This window comes from Rutilus rutilus (assembly GCF_951802725.1).
Source record: "Rutilus rutilus genome assembly, chromosome: 20".
NCBI lineage: Eukaryota > Metazoa > Chordata > Actinopteri > Cypriniformes > Leuciscidae > Rutilus > Rutilus rutilus.
The window spans coordinates 18,912,765-18,933,923 of record NC_140225.1 but is presented as its reverse complement, the minus strand read 5'-3'; the positions used below and the strand labels follow the sequence as shown (position 1 = coordinate 18,933,923).

General features: G+C 38.8%; 2 protein-coding genes across 2 annotated transcripts; both read left to right on the top strand.

Annotated features, from left to right (window-relative positions):
* Nucleotides 1-10,122: 10,122 nt before the first annotated feature.
* LOC311279626 (glycine N-acyltransferase-like protein 3) lies at nucleotides 10,123-13,376 on the top strand. The gene is made up of 5 exons (XM_084391252.1): nucleotides 10,123-10,532; nucleotides 10,635-10,742; nucleotides 10,835-10,955; nucleotides 11,036-11,165; nucleotides 11,312-13,376. The coding sequence occupies exons 1-5, from the start codon at nucleotides 10,458-10,460 to the stop codon at nucleotides 11,709-11,711; spliced, it is 834 nt and encodes a 277-aa protein (XP_084247378.1). The 5' UTR covers nucleotides 10,123-10,457; the 3' UTR covers nucleotides 11,712-13,376.
* Nucleotides 13,377-15,754: 2,378 nt separating this feature from the next.
* On the top strand, nucleotides 15,755-19,554 carry LOC311279625 (glycine N-acyltransferase-like). The gene is made up of 5 exons (XM_084391251.1): nucleotides 15,755-15,910; nucleotides 16,162-16,278; nucleotides 16,370-16,478; nucleotides 16,572-16,698; nucleotides 18,359-19,554. The coding sequence occupies exons 1-5, from the start codon at nucleotides 15,770-15,772 to the stop codon at nucleotides 18,753-18,755; spliced, it is 891 nt and encodes a 296-aa protein (XP_084247377.1). The 5' UTR covers nucleotides 15,755-15,769; the 3' UTR covers nucleotides 18,756-19,554.
* Nucleotides 19,555-21,159: the final 1,605 nt, after the last annotated feature.

Below are 21,159 nucleotides of genomic sequence, written 5' to 3'. Positions count from 1 at the left end.
CTTATCAAGGAACAAACAAACAATAGTAAGTTGTTAGGCAACAGCTGAACAGAATGACTAATCAAATGAGTGATCATATTAGCTAATATGGAACTCGGGAAGGAAAACATAAATGACATAAAACAAACTCAAAGCTGACCACAACTGACATTATGCCCCCTCATGGAAAGGCGCAACCTTGCGCTGACAGTCCAAATGAGGGAGGAGGATGCAGAGTAGGCTGAGTACAGGAGAGCAGGGAAGATGAAAGAAGGAGAGAGACCAGAGTGTCGATGACGGTGGGAGAAGCCCAGAGCAGGAGGAGTCAGGTGGGGACCGAGAGTCCAGCCTGGATGCAGGGGCGAAAATTTCATCTAAATGTTGGGGGGGACAATAAACATAACATTTTTCAAGAACAATTTTTGAAGGGGACACCAATAATACAGGCAAAATTGTACTTGCAAGGAAATGTGTACAGAGAGAAAAGCCTTACTCTACTATAGTGTAGCATGGAGACCATTCCACTATCCCAAAGTTTCTTTCTGGTTCAATGGAAAAGCTAACTAAATTGACCAAAAAAAATCTTCAAAATCATAAAAAAATTTATTGCAATGTTTTTTTTAAGTTGTTTGCACAGTCAACCCACCAAAATACAATGAAATTTGAACTCAACTTCAACATGTATTTATTTATATAGCACATTTAATAGCAACATTGTTGCTTTACAGTTATAATTAAAACATACAAAAACACTTACCATGCCTTGCAAATAAAGGCATGACTACACTCTTTTAGAAATACACCCTCACACAACTGTATAGCGAGATCAGTATAGACAAAAAAGAGAGGGAAAAAAATAAAATAAAAATAAGTTATTACTTCAAATTTTTATTTCAAACTTAACTTTAAAAGTAATGAAAAACATCAATATTGTAAAAGTATCCCTATATTAAACAAATCAAATTATTTTGTAACAAATAAAATTATTAGGTTATAGACACTGCTCTATATGTAGTAATAAAACATAGCTGTAATTTAAATGAAACTTGCATGACAGGAAAGGCACTAAACAAAAGTACCAAATGTATTTTTCCTGGTATCACTGGGCCCCACAAACTCTTGGCATATCTTGTTTATGTTAAGGCTGTCCAGCCTGTCTTTGTGCACATTGCACACTAAAAGACTGTTGAGTCTGTCTTGGCCCATTGTAGCCCTTAGCCACGTCTTCAGTCTCCGCAGTGCACTGAAGCTCCTCTCAGCTTCACATGAGGACACTGGCACCACCAACAAAATTCTGACCAGGACCTCAACTTGATCAAACAACCCCCGAACCTCCACTGGCATTCCCCTTAGGACCTCTGCTGCCTCTCCACTGCTGCTACAGGGATATTTCTGCCGAAAGAGGGGCAACTGTACTGAGAGAGAACCTCTATGCAATTCAGGATACTCAACTATTGAATCCGTTAACACCCCGGTCAAAAGGACACTCTCTAAGTTTTGCAGAGTCTTTAGACTGTCTTGATTGAAACGGTCACCAAACTGACCCTCCACACAATCCAATACTTTAAAGAACTCTGCCCTGTAATGATCCACTGCTTTGCCAGCAAAGCGCCTTGAATTTGCCATCTCAATAGAGTCAACTGATTCAGTGGAGTCAACCAATGCTGTAGCTTTCTCATACAGTTCAAGATAGTTCTTGTCATTTCTCTTTCCCTGAAGAGAGGATCGGACACAATCTACTGCAGCCTGCATACCAGAGACAGTCTGGGTCTTCTTCTGCAGTGAAATGTTTAGGCACTCAAGCTCTCCAACAACAGCAGAAGCAAGTGTGAGGCCCAACACAGTCTTACCTTTGCTGAAGTGCTCAAATAAACCACTGGCAGTTGAAGCTGTCCTAGATGCACTTTTTGCCATCTCCTCTAGGCTGCCAAGTACCCGCTCATACTGCCCTAGCACAGCTAATATAGCAGAATTGCGCACAGTCCACCTGGTTGGACAAAGGGGTTTCAGTGTGGTAATGGGAACATTTTCAGAGGTAACTATGTTTTCAAACATTCTCTTAAATTTTCCTGACTGGCTAAAAAGGATGCCTAACTGGTGGACCCAAGAAAGGCAGTCCCGAATCATTGGTGAGGCTGAGCAGCCAGCCTGTGTGATTAGACTGACACAGTGGGCACCGCAATGCACATAGAGGGCTAATGGCTGCTGTTCCTTCACTATTGCCTGTGCACCGCTGTACTTTCCTGCCATGTTTGAAGCGCCATCGTAACTCTGCCCACGTAAAGCAGACATGGGCAGATTGAGCCTCAACAGCACATCAGTTACCATCTTGGCAATGCCCTGGCCTGTTGTCTCTGATAAACTGTATAATCCAATAAATTCCTCATGTGGAACAAGGTCATGGTCCACATAGCGCAGACATACACTTTCCTGCTCAACACCAGAAATATCCTGGGTACCATCAACTACTACAGAAAACTGTACAAGGGCTGGAGACCTAATCTCACTTGCAATGCCTCGGATTATTGTATTGGCCATAATTTTCAGGATTTCATTCTGTGATTTAGGGCTTGTGTATGCAATGGTGCGATCTGTTAACCATTTCAATAAAATGGGATCATCCTCTTCTGCCCTAAGTTTCAGGAGCTGATACAGATTCCCACTTTCATCAGTATGGCCTCTTAAAGATTGTCCCTGCCTTGCCACATGCCGTACAGAGCTAACAACTCTCTTCAAGCAATGTCTTGCCACCTCCTGCTGTTTACCCCATGCACTGGATAACTGGGCACTGATTGGGTTTGACTGATGTGCACTCACAGTCACATAATGTCGGTGGGCTTGGGAGGTCTGGTGTGCTGTACATTTTTCAATGGCTTTTTTCCAATTTCTAAAGCCTGTATGAAAGCCGCATCAGCTCTATGACATAAAGGGTACTGATTAGAAACACCTTTGCTGCAGTAAAAACACAAGACCCCTCTTACTGATGGACTGTAATGTAGCCATGGAAAGTCTTGGTACCATTTATCTTGAAATGCCAATGACTTGTTCTGAAGTATTTGTTTCTCGATACACTGGGGGTGTGGTTGGTACGGCTTTGTGCAGTCACTGAGATCTGAAATAAAGACTGTGTTCCTGTCCCCTGTGCTAGTGCTGGCAATATTGTCTCCTTGTGCTGCTTTCTCTGGCTCTCTCCCTGGTTCTGACCCTTCCTCTACTCTCACTGTCTCAGGAAAGTCTGACTCCTGGAACAGAAGATGTGTTGCATACTCCTAATAACTACCTCATCCAACCCAATAGCAAGACTTCTAAATAAAGACTCTTTTTTTTTTTCTTAACACTTTGGCTGAATTGGCTGATCATACTATAAATTGTTGAGCCAGTGGTGCTCATCTGCTAAACAGACACACCTCCAAAAAACATTGACAAAAGCTCAACACACTTACCTGAGATTCTAAACCTGACTGTCCCTGGTCTCCCTGTCCCTCAGTACTTTCTGTATCCTTTGCCTGTGACACTGTGACGTTAGTATTTCCATAAGCACCCATTTTTATAATGATGTATTGCCTTAATTTTGTACTTACTTGGCGTTTTGGTGCACTGAAAAATGATCTTATGTCCGTTTTTCTTTTCTCTGTCATTTTCTCCGGCTAACAACACAAAGCAATTGTTGTTTAAATATGCGTTTAAATATGTAGGGTTTCATAGGTTCACCACACGGTAATATAATAATTATTAAATTATCTTGCGTCCTTCACATTGTATTTTAGGTTTCATCTGGGACAGACCTTTTACCTTTTATACATTCATTTTTAAACCTAATTATGCATGCATCATCTTTTGTGTAAATTTCATAAATGTAATCAAATTAAATTATAATAAGACAAAAGGACTGTATCAACAAAACATTTGCAATGTAGAGGAAACACAGAAGCTGCATTTGAAGTGGCATTTAGATGCTTTTACACAAACATAAATATTTTGTTGTTTTAAAAATATTTTATTAATATTTATATTTGAAATGATTTAAAATATGAAAATATACTTTTGATGTAAAATTAAAACCGCCAGTAGGAGGCAGCATCAAGTCACTGTTAATGAGTGAGTCATTGAGATTAAACTGATTCATTCAGTAGGAAACTGAGCGTTTCTCAGAGACGCAATTACAGTGCTCTGGCTTAGTTTTCAACTATTTTCGTTGGTGAAAGAGCTAAACACAGGCAAAGTGTTCTCTAAAATGTACATGACTTAATATTAACTTCTTGTTTATTAAACTTATAAAATCAAAATCACATTTGTTATCATGCTAATAGGCCTATCTGGAGAAAAACTGCACTGAAGAAAGAAAAACGAAGAAAACTGAAGAATGAGAAATGAAGAAAATCTTCATGTGATATTATATTAGATGAACTATATTAAATTATATAAACCGAGTAACCGACTAAATCACAGTGAAAGCGTGAAAATCTAAATCCGCACCCGCACTAGTCTAATCTACAAGACTAACGTTACGTTAACTGTTAACACGTAGTGTATGCGTACACTCTATGGGGGTGTGTGAGAGATATACCGGTATTAAACAAGCTAGGAAAACGCATAGCAGCTAGACTGTAACGTTATAAAACGGGTAAACGCTATTACGTTAATTGCTAACATGGCAGACTAACAGTTACATCGGTGACAAAAGTACATACACAAGTACACAATCATAATTTTTGTTTAGATGATTTATTAATGACTCAGCATCATCTATATTAAAGAGAAAATAATCACTTCATCCATTGTTTAAAGTGAATAAAATAACATTGACTTACTGAAGTTTCACAACTATTCAAAAACTTTGTTCTCTCCGACCGGACTGTGTGTGTGTCGGTGGTGAGGTAAAAGTGGCGCTGTCAGTGGACCAAACCACTGTGAGGCAAGGGAGGGGGGAATCAAAATGTTTAAAACGTATTTTTTTTTTTTTTTTTTTTTGCTCCGTTTGCATTGCATTTGTATTGTTTTACTTCTTACACAACTATTTTAAGTATAAATCATTAAATTATTTTCAATACACATATTTTAATGATATTTTAGGGGGGGACAACCCTCAGATAGGGGGGGTCCTGACCCCCCCGACCCCCCCGCGATTTCCGCCCCTGCCTGGATGTAGACGCAGCCAATGGTTGTGGAGCTGGAGCCCTAGGCACAGACAGAGAGTAGATGGGAGCTAGCAAGACTGATGGCTTCGGAGTCTGCGACCAAGCCATAGCGACGACCTGAGGTGGAACCAAAGCGACTGAGGACCGAGGTGGAGCCGGAGGGAGGGCAGAGCCAGGCTGAGCCGTAGGGGTGTAGAGACGGAGCGCAGCGGATGGCTCGCAAGTCCGTGGCGCAGGCGAAGCGAAATCTGACCAAGGTGGGTCCAGAGCAGGCCCGGATTGGCTAATCGGGAGCACCGGGGGCCGGTCTGTTTTATTGGCCAGGAGGGCCGGTGTTGTCATGGCACTGGGTTGAATGCTTTCCTTATGGCTCCAGTCATAGCGCAGCCCCACTATTTTTTATTATTATTATTTTATCGCAGCCCCACAAAAAAATTAAAATAAAGTCACTTTGTTAGAGATGTGCGAACAAAAAATAAGAGATACAAAACATGGATAATAGCCTATAGGCGCAAAGGCGGCGCTGAAAAGGCCAGAATAATAAAATATCTCTAGAAACTCAAGCGGCCAAATAGCCTACGAGTCAGGGCCGTACCCACCATGAAGGTCTCCGAGATCCGGACCTCGGTAATTTTTCCTGAGTGTATAATGAACGTTGTGAAATAATCGCCTAATATTACCTGCTGCAATGATTCGCATATCGCGACGATAACCGACCTCATCATCTGAGCTGCTTCAGCACTCAAACACCGCTCGTCGGCAATGGCAAAATGTTTGAGATGACCGATCAAAGCAAGCGGGATTTAAGTTCACAGAAGCGCGAGCCGTGGCCGCGCGCGAATCCCAATGCGTGGCTAAACTAAACGGCTGTTTTACGATAGAAATTTTAAACGACCGACATAAATAATCACTTTACAAAGACTGTATCAATCTAAGCTCATCTTCAGGAAGAGGAGATTTACAGGTAAAGATAAAGAGACTGAGAGAAGAAGAATGAGAGAAGGAGCTGGAGATGAGAGAGGAGAGCAGGTAGAGCAATAGCCTATTGCATAATGAGAATAACTTTATTACAATGGATTCCTATTTAACACAGTCAGATGTTTATGGAAGCTTGTTTCCGCCACAAAAAAAAAAAAAATTGATAATTGCGACTTTTTATCTCACAATTGCGAGTTTACATCTCAAAATTCTGACTTTATTTCTCAGAATTGCGAGATACAAAGTCAGAATTGCGTGAAATAAAGTCGCAATTGCGTGTTATAAAGTCAGAATTGCGAGATATAAAGTCAGAATTGCGTGAAATAAAATCGCAATTGCGTGTTATAAAGTCAGAATTGCGAGATATAAGTCAGAATTGCGTGAAATAAAGTCGCAATTGCGTGTTATAAAGTCAGAATTGCGAGATATAAGTCAGAATTGCGTGAAATAAAGTCGCAATTGCGTGTTATAAAGTCAGAATTGTGAGATAAACTATTCTGAGAAAAAGTCCGTCTTTTTTCCCCCCTTAGAATAGGAATTTATATCTCACAATTGTGAGTTTATATCTCACAATTCTGAGAAAATATGTCAGAATTGCGAGATATAAACTCGCAATTGCGTGTTATAAAGTCAGAATTGCGTGATATAAAGTCGCAATTGCGAGAAAAAAAGTCAGAATTCTGACTTTATAACACGCAATTGTGACTTTATTTCACGCAATTCTGACTTTGTATCTCGCAATTCTGAGAAATAAAGTCAGAATTGCGAGATGTAAACTCGCAATTGTGAGATAAAAAGTCGCAATTATCATTTATTTATTTTTATTTTGTGGCGGAAACAAGCTTCCATATTGGGGGAAGTGCCAGATAGCCCTTGAAAGATTGGGCCTTATATACTGAGGGTTTAATTACATTATTTTAATAGTCAGTCGGGAACTAAAGTGGGCCGGTCTAAGGCATGAAACTCCAGGGCTGAAAATGAGTCCCAATCCGGCCCTGGTCCAGAGGATCGAGGGAGCCCGATGGACCCATATGGCCGAGGACTCTGGTGGAGGTGAGTGAGTGACGACGATCAACGGCTAGAGGCGAAGCCAGGGGATCCACTCGCCCAGGAGGAGCTGGATAACGGAAGCCAGAGGTGGATCCACGTCACAGAGGGGAGACAGAGGAGGAGCCGAGGGGCTGATGGAGGACAGCGAAGAGATGGGCGGGGACACTGAATACTTTGTGCTGAACGGGACCAGCAGTAATGCAGGGCTGGGTGGGATCAGCGGGAGTAGAGGCTCATCCTCTCCAAACACCTGCAAACTGTCTACAGAGTTTAGCAGCGACTAACTCTCAGTGGCGGGAGAGTAGGTGGGTCTCCTCTTCATACCCTCGTACTCCACAATAGGCTTGTTCGACTTCATACAGCGCTGCGCAGACCGAACGGCGGCTGACTTGAAGCAGTGCATGCCAGTTAGAAATTGTGTCCGACTTGAGACAGCGCCGATGCCACGTTCCTGTGACGTATGGCATCAAAGTACAGCGAGAGCGATTCGAGAGCTGCACGAGTTCTGATGACAACACAGCTGTTTCACGATTGGCCGAATCCACCGCATGACAATAATCACGTGTGTTTTGTGTTAATTCAGTTCCACTAATGTTCATGTAATGCAGTTCGTTGTTGTGGGAAGAAGGAGATGGGAACTGGCGAACATTCAAAGACTTTTGAAAAATAAATCAACAACAAAACGAAAGTAAAGGCAGCAGTCCCTCACGAACGACTGAAAAGAGAAGTAAGGTTAGATGTTAAATAAAGTTAGATGTTAGAAACATTGTTAGTTTAATATACAGTTTAAAATTTCTACGACAGTATGCATACTAACTAATGAACTCAGACATTAAGGAAAACAGAAATAACAGAAAACAAACTAGAAACTGAACATAACTGTAGCCTACATAACTGTGAAACCATGAAAATAGCCATAAAGGTTGTTGGTATGGCAATAAAATGCTTCAAATAAAACAAATATGAGCAATGATATAAGTCAGAATTGCGTGAAATAAAGTCGCAATTGCGTGTTATAAAGTCAGAATTGCGAGATATAAGTCAGAATTGCGTGAAATAAAGTCGCAATTGCGTGTTATAAAGTCAGAATTGTGAGATAAACTATTCTGAGAAAAAGTCCGTCTTTTTTCCCCCCTTAGAATAGGAATTTATATCTCACAATTGTGAGTTTATATCTCACAATTCTGAGAAAATATGTCAGAATTGCGAGATATAAACTCGCAATTGCGTGTTATAAAGTCAGAATTGCGTGATATAAAGTCGCAATTGCGAGAAAAAAAGTCAGAATTCTGACTTTATAACACGCAATTGTGACTTTATTTCACGCAATTCTGACTTTGTATCTCGCAATTCTGAGAAATAAAGTCAGAATTGCGAGATGTAAACTCGCAATTGTGAGATAAAAAGTCGCAATTATCATTTATTTATTTTTATTTTGTGGCGGAAACAAGCTTCCATATTGGGGGAAGTGCCAGATAGCCCTTGAAAGATTGGGCCTTATATACTGAGGGTTTAATTACATTATTTTAATAGTCAGTCGGGAACTAAAGTGGGCCGGTCTAAGGCATGAAACTCCAGGGCTGAAAATGAGTCCCAATCCGGCCCTGGTCCAGAGGATCGAGGGAGCCCGATGGACCCATATGGCCGAGGACTCTGGTGGAGGTGAGTGAGTGACGACGATCAACGGCTAGAGGCGAAGCCAGGGGATCCACTCGCCCAGGAGGAGCTGGATAACGGAAGCCAGAGGTGGATCCACGTCACAGAGGGGAGACAGAGGAGGAGCCGAGGGGCTGATGGAGGACAGCGAAGAGATGGGCGGGGACACTGAATACTTTGTGCTGAACGGGACCAGCAGTAATGCAGGGCTGGGTGGGATCAGCGGGAGTAGAGGCTCATCCTCTCCAAACACCTGCAAACTGTCTACAGAGTTTAGCAGCGACTAACTCTCAGTGGCGGGAGAGTAGGTGGGTCTCCTCTTCATACCCTCGTACTCCACAATAGGCTTGTTCGACTTCATACAGCGCTGCGCAGACCGAACGGCGGCTGACTTGAAGCAGTGCATGCCAGTTAGAAATTGTGTCCGACTTGAGACAGCGCCGATGCCACGTTCCTGTGACGTATGGCATCAAAGTACAGCGAGAGCGATTCGAGAGCTGCACGAGTTCTGATGACAACACAGCTGTTTCACGATTGGCCGAATCCACCGCATGACAATAATCACGTGTGTTTTGTGTTAATTCAGTTCCACTAATGTTCATGTAATGCAGTTCGTTGTTGTGGGAAGAAGGAGATGGGAACTGGCGAACATTCAAAGACTTTTGAAAAATAAATCAACAACAAAACGAAAGTAAAGGCAGCAGTCCCTCACGAACGACTGAAAAGAGAAGTAAGGTTAGATGTTAAATAAAGTTAGATGTTAGAAACATTGTTAGTTTAATATACAGTTTAAAATTTCTACGACAGTATGCATACTAACTAATGAACTCAGACATTAAGGAAAACAGAAATAACAGAAAACAAACTAGAAACTGAACATAACTGTAGCCTACATAACTGTGAAACCATGAAAATAGCCATAAAGGTTGTTGGTATGGCAATAAAATGCTTCAAATAAAACAAATATGAGCAATGATAGCTTAAATAAAACTGTATGTAACAAAAAAAAGCCTACTTTAACATTTTCTAATCTTATTTTAGTAGTTCCAACTTTTTAACTTTTCAAATGTTATTTTATGTTTATATGTAGGCATACAAACAGCTATAGCTATTACTTTAACAACGCGAATAGTTAGTGACTTGCTTGAAACCATAGACTGTATAAACCTTGAAACCTATAGTCTCTTGATAAACTGGTGATAGTAGGCTACTCTGCTCTCGTCCAGCTTCATGGACAAAGTAGCGGCGCGCGACCAAGTCGTCAGTGTAGCTTGCAGCTCCCTCTGTTGGAGAAAATAAATAAGCACTAAACGATTGCTCTTGTAACCAACAGGCAATGTTCGTAGGGAGTTTTTGCCATAGTTTTTTGCAGTGTATTTGCTAGGTGTTTTGTATATCCTGTCGAATTTGGACATTTCCGGGAACAGCTCTAGTCGGGGACATCACACACACACACACACACACACAAAAAAAAGAGTCCTGAGAAACCAGTGACCGACGTCTGATCACCCTAGGCTAAATATTAGCCTACACATTTCACCAAGCTTCCGTCTTTTAAGGCTGTGTTTGACTTAGTTCTGGTCTGGATAACACATATTTGCCACCTCTGGCAAAATCAGTTTCACTTTAAAGAATTGACTGATTTTACTATGAAACATGAAATTTTTAAATTCAGATGAGTTAAAAATAGCAGAGACTACTTTATATGCGCATCTGCCTAAATCCATAAAGGTAAGTAGGCCTATTTAAAAGTGCCTTTTCTTGTCACGGTAATCCGCGAATGCTTTACTGTCGCTTTTTTTTTAAAATATATATATATTTTTATTTTTTTAGGTTTATGGGTTTGTTTTTGCTATAAACAGACGGAAACCACACACTTTGGAAGTATTGGTGGATAAGTGGCCAGCTTTTACCACTATCATTGTTCGACCAGATCCAAATGTGAGATTGCGTTGTTTATTATAACTATCCAAAACTTTGTCAAACTAAACCACTTTATAGTAAACATCACTATGTTCGTCTGAAATCATTAGAATAATCGAGCAAAGGACTTTATGAAGAAGGTGACTCTTTACAGTACAGATGAAGAAGTCCTGAGAAGAATGCTGACTGTGGAAAATGCAATTGACTGGAGCGCATACTTCTTAATAGGAGGTATGTATTTTCCTCCAATTTTATATTATATATAATATTATTAATGCGACTTATGGTTATTTTAATTACATTAATGCTAGGATGTGATCTACGTCATTCACCAATGCTGAAGGAAATTGCTGCTTCTCGGGGTGTCAATATGAAAGATTTCTCCTTAGTGCACCTTATGATATTATCTGATCCCAGTCATTTACCTGAGCTCATTACCAGGTAAGATGGCCCCTCTATTTATTCTGTTTTAAAAGGTTATGTCATGAACTCGTAAATATCGATTTGTGTTGCATTATATGCATTTAAATAAAAGACTGATAATGCTTAAAACATTTTCCCTTAAAAATCTTCGCGTCCTTCCACAGTGACCTTGAGACCAGAGTGTCTGTCATGAATGAGTCACATGCCGATGTAGTTAACAAGACTTGGAAATTTGGTGGGGATGACGAAGGTTACAGGAACATCCTGAATCTCATCAGCCATTTCCCCACATGCTGCATTACAGATGAGAACAACCAGCCTGTGTCCTGGGTACTGTTGTATGATTACTGTGCCATTGGAATGTTATACACTCTACCCGAGCACCGTGGAAAGGGATATGCCAAAACCCTGGTCACTACAATGGCAAAGAAGCTCCATTCTCAGGGCTATCCTGTTTACTGTTTCATTGAAGAATGCAATCAGCTTTCCTACAAACTTTTTACAAGCCTTGGTTTTACAGAGGACTGCTCTTATAGGGCTGCCTGGTACGAATTCATTTGTTAGAATGAATACTCACTATTACTCCTATATGTGACTGAAAAAAAAACCTCCTTGAATGTCAACATGAAATCAAAATTTATTATAAAAACGGCATTGTTTATTATAAATGATTTATTCATGCACATCATTATTACATATGCAAAAACATGAACTTTTCCTCCCCTTGCAACTCTGATTACATAAAGGTGCAGTCACGTACAAAAATATCTATTTTATACACAGTAGTAACATTTTCTATACATTTTGATGATGACATTGTGTTCAAGAACTTTAACTAAAAATGTTTTATGAATGAAGTTAAACCACCAAACTTATATTTGAACATCAGAATTGACGATTACGCACACATAGGGTAATGACTTGCCTTATGTTAGGGGAAATCTGTGTCATGTCAAGTATTACAGTTTTTTCCAATTGCTAACACACTAAAAAGAGCAAAACCTCTTCTCAAGTCTCCAAAAGTCTAAACACATTTTCTGCTTTACACACATTTTGCAATTAAAAATGGCACTTTTTAAATGCACTGAACACGGTTCTCTGCATAAGACACAGCAATCTGACATAAAGTCACATGTTTGCCATTTCAAAGCACTGCCATTCAAAATGACACTACATGAGTTACTTGGCCAATACATGTGGCACCTGGCCAAACACCTCAATGGTTAATTGTTAACACTTAAATCTTTTTTAGTTTACTGTTATTTGTGAGCATATTTTTGTTTAGCCCAATGTAAAGATCTGCTGTGCACTGACTTGTTTGGTGAAAAATAAAAAAAAATCAATGTTTCAACAGCATGTGTGTGTATCTGCAAATATTTCTGTGCATGTGAACAATCTGAAGAATTTTCTACAATTTGAACTATTTTAGTATTATGGCATTCATTTTTGCCAAACAGTGTGTAGTTGGTTTGACAAAAATCTGGTAATATGAATGAATTGTGTGCCATTTCGAGCAAAAGTTTGATTTTGATAATGCTACATGTAGTTTTGGTTGCAGTGCTTTATTTTGCAGGATATAGTAGGTATTTTGCCATTTGGGTGTGTGGTTTTGTGAATTGTCTTAAGTATTTTGATAAAACCAGCCTAGTTTGCCAATTTGTGTATTAGCAATTGGAAAAAACTGTAAGTTGTATTATTGGTATAATTTCCATTTTACAGTTTTTCTCAATTGTTTACACACAAATACTGGTACTTGAGACACAATGACCACAACATGTAACTCATTCACCAACCCCCTGAACCAGTTCTGCTAAACTACAAGCACAATTCCTGCTTTACACTCAAACTGCAGATCTAAAACACACCTTTTTCAAAACACTACACACAATTATCTGCTTTTGGCACAATTTTCATGCAGAAAATCTCTTGTTTTCACAAGGAACACACTGCCATTCAAATATGCACACTGACTCATCACATGGGCAAACACCCGTCACACAGTTTTACAATTAGCAATCAGAGCTTTAGCATTAAAGGGCAACAGGTGAGCTCTTCAATGAGCAATGGATGCCAACGTTGGAATTTTTTTGTAATTTTTTTTTTTTACTGTAACTGTATACAGTCAATTCTTCTGTTGTTTTGTATGTAGACCACTGTATGCACAACTCTGTGTTGGTTGGGATGTACACTGTGTACAATGTTTTTGTGGGAAAAATAAAATATATTTGTTACCGTGTATTTGTGTGTTCTGAGTAAATAAAAACAATAAAAACAATATTCTCAAATATTTTACAACATAAGTGTACAACATATGTACAGTCTGTAGTAAGTGTAACACTGAACAAAAAAAGGCCTAAGTCATTATGATGAATGGAGAAGAAGTGTTTCCCATTCATCATAGTGTTTTACATTGAGCACATCAGTGTTCAACTGGTTCTTATAAATGTCTATTCATGATGGTTTGTGTGTGTCATTTGAAAACAAAATACCATTTTGAGAAGAAATAACATTGTTTTGAATGTAAAGTTTCATTTTGCAGGAGAACTGAGGGGTTTTGCCCATTGTGTGTGTGTTTTTTTGGATTTGTGTGTAGAGTTTTGAGAATATGAGGCATGCTTTCAGAAAATGTGTTTAAACAATCAAGAAAAACTGTAATAGCCTACATATTTTTGTGGGGGAAATCCTTTTTAATTTTATTTATAAAGTGTGATTCTCAATTCTAGGGCTCAATTCTAGGGATTCTCAATTCTAGGGATAATATTTCCTGCATCTGGAGACAACTCTAAAATCGACACACTGGCACACCTTACCCCACAGCTACCATTTTGGGGGAAAACCATTTTATTTTAAAATGTCATAATTCATAGCTAATTTTTAGTGAAAAAAAATACACATGGTTCAACACTGACAATTGAACAACAAGGATGAATTTTTATTTTTAAACCTGCTTAAAATTGCTCTGACAAAGAATGCATTTTATCTGTCATGTAGAAGACGTACAAAATTATAACTTTTCCCATATGCATCTCTCAATTACAGGCATTTTAACCATATATATGTATATATATATTTCATAAAACTATTCTAATTAAATGTTGTTCACAAAGGAAATAAATAAAGGTCCCGATCCGGAAACGATTCCACGTTGGGCGCTGTAGATTTAATGCGTTGCATGAGCATTTGTGAACTCTCAACTTTAACTTTTACAAACCCATAAAAAGCAACCCCTTCCTGTGCTGCGTTCCAGTCCAAAACTGTCATGCCCTTCACTCGCAAACTTCCCTCCGTCTCGTTCACTCGGATGTACGTCATTGCGAGTGCCCACTACTGGCGGAAACTGCAATGGGCTGAACTGGAACGTCCTAAGCCCTTGATCACTTGGAATCAGCTGTGGAGTTGATTTATTATTTACATTTTTTTTTCCTTTAAGAATTTGTTTAATGCAGCATCCAAATGTTTATGTGTGTTTGGGTTGTTTTAAACAAAAAATATATATAATTAATATATCATAGAGTTGTCTGTTGTGGTGGTGATTAGATGAGATATGTGGTGACGTCACAATCGTACTGCATTGTGGGACATATAGGTGCCTGAAGTGTACATTTGAAGCAGACTCGCTCCCTCGGTCAAAATCGAGGGAACGAGGGTCTGTCCATATAAACTTCCCTCGTCCACTTCACGAAGTGGAACGCACTTCAAAATGGCGTCAGGGATTCCCCCAAGGGGAAGTGCTTAGGGAAGTTCGCAAGTGCGTGTCTAAAAGTGGACTGGAACGCAGCACCGGTCTACCTAATACGTACTGGGAAGGGTTGCCAGCTCTGCGTTAAAATGAACACGTACCAAAAATCTAAATAGGCCTGTCTGTGCCATTCATTCAAATACCTAAAATACAAATTTTTTTCGTCAGTGGTAGGCCTATATAAAAACGTAACAGTTTTTACAATGGTGGAATATAAAAATATTTCAATACAAGCATTTCAGTCAAACACACAATTTATGCAATATGTCAAAACTTTAATCCGCGACGATGACGAAGAAAAAACAACCCATGGCAACAGTTCAGAAGGCCAGTTCTTTCCACAGGCCATTTCCCTTCTGAACACTTAACATGCCCCCCAAAGCATATGCCTGTAAGTGCAATACTCCCACTGTCTAGTGCAATAAACTCAGGTGATATTTATATCTATATTATTCATACTACTCAAAATACTGTAAATATGTTTATAATCTGTAACATGCGCTAGAGTCCCACTGTCTAGTGTAATATTCTCTAATTCAGGTGATATTTATATTATTCATACTACTCAAAATACTGTAAATATGTTCATAATCTGTAAATGTTTATTCAGACTAAACCCAACTGTGACCCTACTTTTTTACTTTTATACTATTTTTATTTATTTTTTATATATTTTCATTCTTAGAATTTGTATTACTATGTTCTTGTTGTATTTGTATTTGTATATGTGCACTGGAAGCTTCAGTACCAAGAAAAATTCCTTGTGGGTGCAAGCACACTTGGCAATAAAGCTCTTTCTGATTCTGATTCTGATTCTGAAGTAGCCTAGCCCATTTCCGCGGGAAAACAGCGGACTTGGCAACCCTGGAACCTGGGCTGTTCTATGGTTCGGAGGCTATGCACTGCGAGCAATACAGTAGACACGCTGACGCCGAAAGAAGAGTTCACAATGCTTCAGCTGACTACAGAGGATCTGAAGATCCTGGAAGTAGACCTTAAAAACTACTTTCCTCAGTCGCTGCAGGTTTGAAAGTATTTATTGAGCTAATAAAGTAGCTCACCTTCAAGTGATCATGTCATCAGCATAAGTTTGCTACCAAACTTAATACAAAAAATCATAGATTGCTTTACTGTAGGTATACATGCAACTCAACTGTCAGCGTTAGCAGTAAACTTTGTATATATAATATATATATATGAAGAGTTCAGATGCAAAAGCCTCTAATGTTAAACATTTTTTTTGTTTGTTTGTTTTTTTTTGTCCTGGATACATAGGTATATGGATGTATTGTTCAACTCAACAGAACTGGACAGAGAGCTGATCCTGTTAGTGTGTTTGTTGACCTGTGGCCAGACTTCAGAGTTGTACTCATTAAACCAGAAATTCGTGAGGTATAAGGAATATTGCAAAATTTAAGTGATTGGTTGGATATTTCACAATGCTTAGGAAAAGTTTAACAACCCGTTTCCTTTTTTACTACAGACAGGAGACCTTTTCAAAGACTTAACTGTGTTTTCAAAAAATGATGTCTACCTCAGAGACCTGCTGGCACAGACAGATGTCATTGACTGGAAATTGTATATTTGCTTAGGTACTTGTATTTCTTTTTGCATGTCTTTTTTACATTAGTATAAATCACGGAAATGGTCTCAAACTCTTTTTCCATTGAAATCTTTGTCTCAAGCTGCTGAGCTTCATCATGAAAAGATGCTGGAATTTGTGACTATAAACAGAGGTGTCCCCATGAAGAAAGAAGCAGTGTGCCTCAAGTTGGTTCTTCAAGAGCCATCAAAATGTTCACAAATTGATAGGTGAAGTATATCCGCTGTAATCATTAACGCCACACTTCAGACACAATTTTATGGCAGTTCATAGTTCAAGCTATGTTGCAGTAATTTGTCACTGAGTACAAGCACTGTAAGTGAAACATGTAAACCTTTTAATGGCTCTTCGGTTGTTGTCATCATTGTATCTCACTCTTAGTTGGTCTTAAGTAATTTTAGAATGAAAAGTTTATGTTTTGATATATATATATATTTTTTTACTTCATTGAAATGGTACGAAACTTTTGCCACTTGCTATATGAACACAAAAAAATGGTAGACATGATTAGAAAAGGCTAAATGGTCTTAAAAAATATGTAAAAAAGACATATGATCTTAATAGTCAAAAATGAATGCCATTGGATATGAATGGGAAATTTGAAAATACAAAGCAATTTTTGAGTACAGTCTACAAATAAGCCACAATGAAGAAGTCTTCTTTGATAATGTCTAAAATGTATATCCAATGCAAAACCTAATAAAAGTAAGGGATAATGCCTGAAAACATTTTTATAAGTAACTATAAGGCTATATTGGCATCTAGTGCACAATGGTATTGCATGTGATTTTCTTTACGTTTCCCACTAGATGACACCAACCTGCCTTCCATGCATTGGATTTATAAAAACCTTTTTAACAAACTAAAACTACTTAAAACTTAAAGCTTTTTAAACAACTACAAACTTTCTGGATGGCCAACATAAAGTTTGTCTCAAACATTTTAATCTAGTTTTTCTCATATTTGTATTATTTTTAGTGTATAATTTAGAGGTTATGTTGTTTAGTACCAATAAATCTCCTCAAAATGCAACATATTAAACAAAATATACTGCAATCATTTATTAAAAACAAATGTTACCCTTATTTTCTCTGGTCTGTATTCACACTACAAGACTTTTGGCTGGATTTTGCTGTCGCAGACAGATTTCCAAGCTCTGTGGAAAAACCCCTGGATCGCCGCCAAATCGGTGCTCGTTGCTGTCGCTGAAGCTCGTCAAATATGAGCATGTCAGCGACCTGATCTGAGTCTGTCTCCAGCAGTCACACTCGTTGCGAAATTTTCAAATCTTTTTGATATTATCGCCAAGTGATCTTGTAGTGCGAGTGATGAAACAACGTGGTAAACTGCTCTAATGATATCATGCACCTAAACGTAGGCCTACATGAATACAAGGTGACAATTTGATCATAATTGATCAAAAAATATATATAAAAAAATGTAAATAAGTGTTTTTTGCTCTATACTTAACATTATGATATATTTTATTTACCATCAGATTTTGCTGAATAGACATGGACCTCCAACCTGTGTGTATTTTCTTTTTTTGTATGATAATTTTTTTCTGTACATATGACTTGGGCAGCGAGCATGAGTGGCTCTCTAATGTCTCGCATGTATTCATGTGAGAAAAAGATTTTTCGTTGTTGGTCGGGGTTGCCGCTTGGCCAAAGATCTTGTAGTTTGTGCACCAGATTTTGCCGTCGTGTTGTTTCGCATGAGCGCTGCTAAGACAAGAAGACGACAAGATAAATTGTTGTGTAGTGTGAGCACTGTGGCCATTCACGTAGCCCCATAGTTCTGTAGTGTGAGCCTGCCTTTAGTGACGAATATCAGGTTGAACTAAAATTAGTTTTCTTTTTCTTGCAGTTTATCGCTGAAGCTGTCTTCTCTCAACGAGTCTCATCTTGCACTAGTCAACAGTACCTGGAAGTTTGGCTGTGAACACAGCAAAGTAATGATTAAGAACATGATTTTGAACTTTCCCTCTTGTTGTGTCCTGGACGAGGATGATCGACCAGTAGCATGGATATTAACTTATCCCTCCTGTGCTCTGGGAATGTTGTACACGGTTCCAGAACACAGAGGAAAAGGCTATGCAAAAGCACTGGTCACCATTATGTCAAAGAGACTCCACTCTCAAGGCTATCCAGTGTACTGTTTTATAGAGGAGAAGAACCAGTTATCCTACAGGCTCTTTACAAGCCTGGGTTTCACAGAGGAACCAGATTACAAGGCAGCCTGGTTTGTATTTAATGATTTTTAATTGGGCCATATCAGAACAACCAATCAGAATTGTTTAGCTTCTGTCTGCAATGCTATGTATTGTAAAAGCTGTTTTCTGATATAATGTAGTACAACTTTAAAAATCAACAACCAACAACCAAAATAAACATCAACAACCAAAACAATTGATTTATTTAAATAAGGAATCCATTCCGTCAATAAAATGTGTACAACACAACAATTTATTCTTTATATCACATGTAAAACAAACATTTACAGTTAAACTACACATTGTGTAGCATCAGCTTGATTTGTAAGCCGTTTTATTTTTCTGCATACTCTTCTAGTCGAAGCAGCCATTTCTCCCAGAATGGCTTAATCTGCTGTGAGTTCAAGAAGTGAGCGTGTGCGGGTGATCCATCTTTGTAGGCCACCACAATTAAACCGTTTTGTACCTATGTGTAAACAACAGAACATGATGGAAGACTCCAATGGAAAACTTCAACAAGCCATTTAAAGAGAGTAAATGCCTTTAGGCCCTGTATATACCTGGCAATAAGATGTTCATTAGTGGTCAGACAAGAGTGTTTACACAGGGTATTAACATGTGACCACTTTCAAATAGAGGGGAGCGATTTTATGACTACATAGTAGTATACATGGTACATACACTACTGTTAAGGTTTAGTGTAGGTAAGATTTTTTTTAAATGCTTCAGGAAGTCTCTTATGCTCATCAAAGCAGTATTTATTTGATCAAAAATAAAGTTACATTTTGTGAAATAACTACAATTCAAAATAACTGTTTTCTACTTTAGTGACTTTTAGACCCCTTTACCTTTTTTTAATGAATAGCGACAAATCTAGTGACTTTTTGGACTGCTGGTTAACATGTAGTCAGTCACTATATCATACTTTTTGACAGAAAATATGTAAATGAGAACAGGTTTTTTTTTTATATATCCGACTATGTATTGTATTAAAATACAGTATGTAAGCACGGATTAGGAGAAAGAAAAAAAAAACATGTAAAGTGCCGACAGTTGGCGCATTATGTCATCTGTTTATCATTTTGCTTCTTTCTGAGCAGGCTTTTTTTTTCAATCCTAGCACAAAATTGATAGTTCAAGCTGAATTCTCATTCAAGTACCTGCATTAATTCATCTGTGTTACTGCATGTTGACATCAGGCAAAATGTAGTTCTGTGATGTCTTGTGCGTATAATACACAGCTACCATTTTGGGGGAAAACCATTTTATTTTAAAATGTCAAAATTCATAGCTAATCTTTAGTGAAAAAAAATACACATGGTTCAACGCTGACAATTGAACAACAAGGATGAATTTTTATTTTTAAACCTGCTTAAAATTGCTCTGACAAAGAATGCATTTTATCTGTCATGTAGAAGACGTACAAAATTATAACTTTTCCCATATGCATCTCTCAATTACAGGCATTTTAACCATATGTATATATTTCATAAAACTATTCTAATTAAATTTTGTTCACAAAGGAAATAAATAAAGGTCCCAATCCGGAAACGATTCCACGTTGGGCGCTGTAGATTTAAAGCTGCATTCAGTAACTTCGGGATTTCTTCGCTGTATTCTCGCTTTTTGCTCGCAGGTTTCCGAGACTTCCTGACGCGGCGGCCGGCGGCCCGCCGCCCCAAAGTTGCAAGTGCATTTTTCGCTCACGGGCACCAGGGGGGTGCGAAACGACCACCATTCAACCCGAAATAAGTAATATAACCATTCCAATGACTCCGAAGCGTTCCGTTAAGGTAAAAAAGTTACTTAGTTCACCTTTAATGCGTTGCATGAGCACTTGTGAACTCTGGCCGTTTCTCAATATGCGTTCTTGTCTGTACCATAGACAGTAAAAGAAATGGACACAGCGACCCCATTGGATTCAACGGAGACAAAGTGAAGCCAATTAGAAACTCTTACTTCCTGGGGGTCCAGCGTACTGCGCAGACTCAAACTGAGCTCGACGACGTAGATGTGACGTGAGCAAACCGTCTGTCTTCTAGTAGCTGTGCCAAGATCAATCTGAATCATTACCTTCCGAAACTCGCAGAGACTGAGAGCGTGAGTAGGAGCTGTCCATGATCTTGGAGCAGGAGAAACTTTTTGTAGGTGTTCTGATTAATTATTTTGTCATTTTGCCTCGACGTCCTCCCGATTGCCCGCGAGCTTCTCCTCCTGTCCATACGGTAATTTCCTACTGTGCGACAGAGAGTCGCGTGGCTGTGACGCAATCGTTAGCCTACTTTTACAAAACTGCTTCTACAGGGCCATAACGTAAGCTACAAGGTAATGGAGCCTTTTATACATTTTCGTGTTTCTTTAGAAATAAATAATGGACAAATAGAGTCTTTAAACGCCTCAGATGTAAAGTTATTCGCTGTCAAAGTGACGCCAAAATGAATGGGAGTCAATGGGA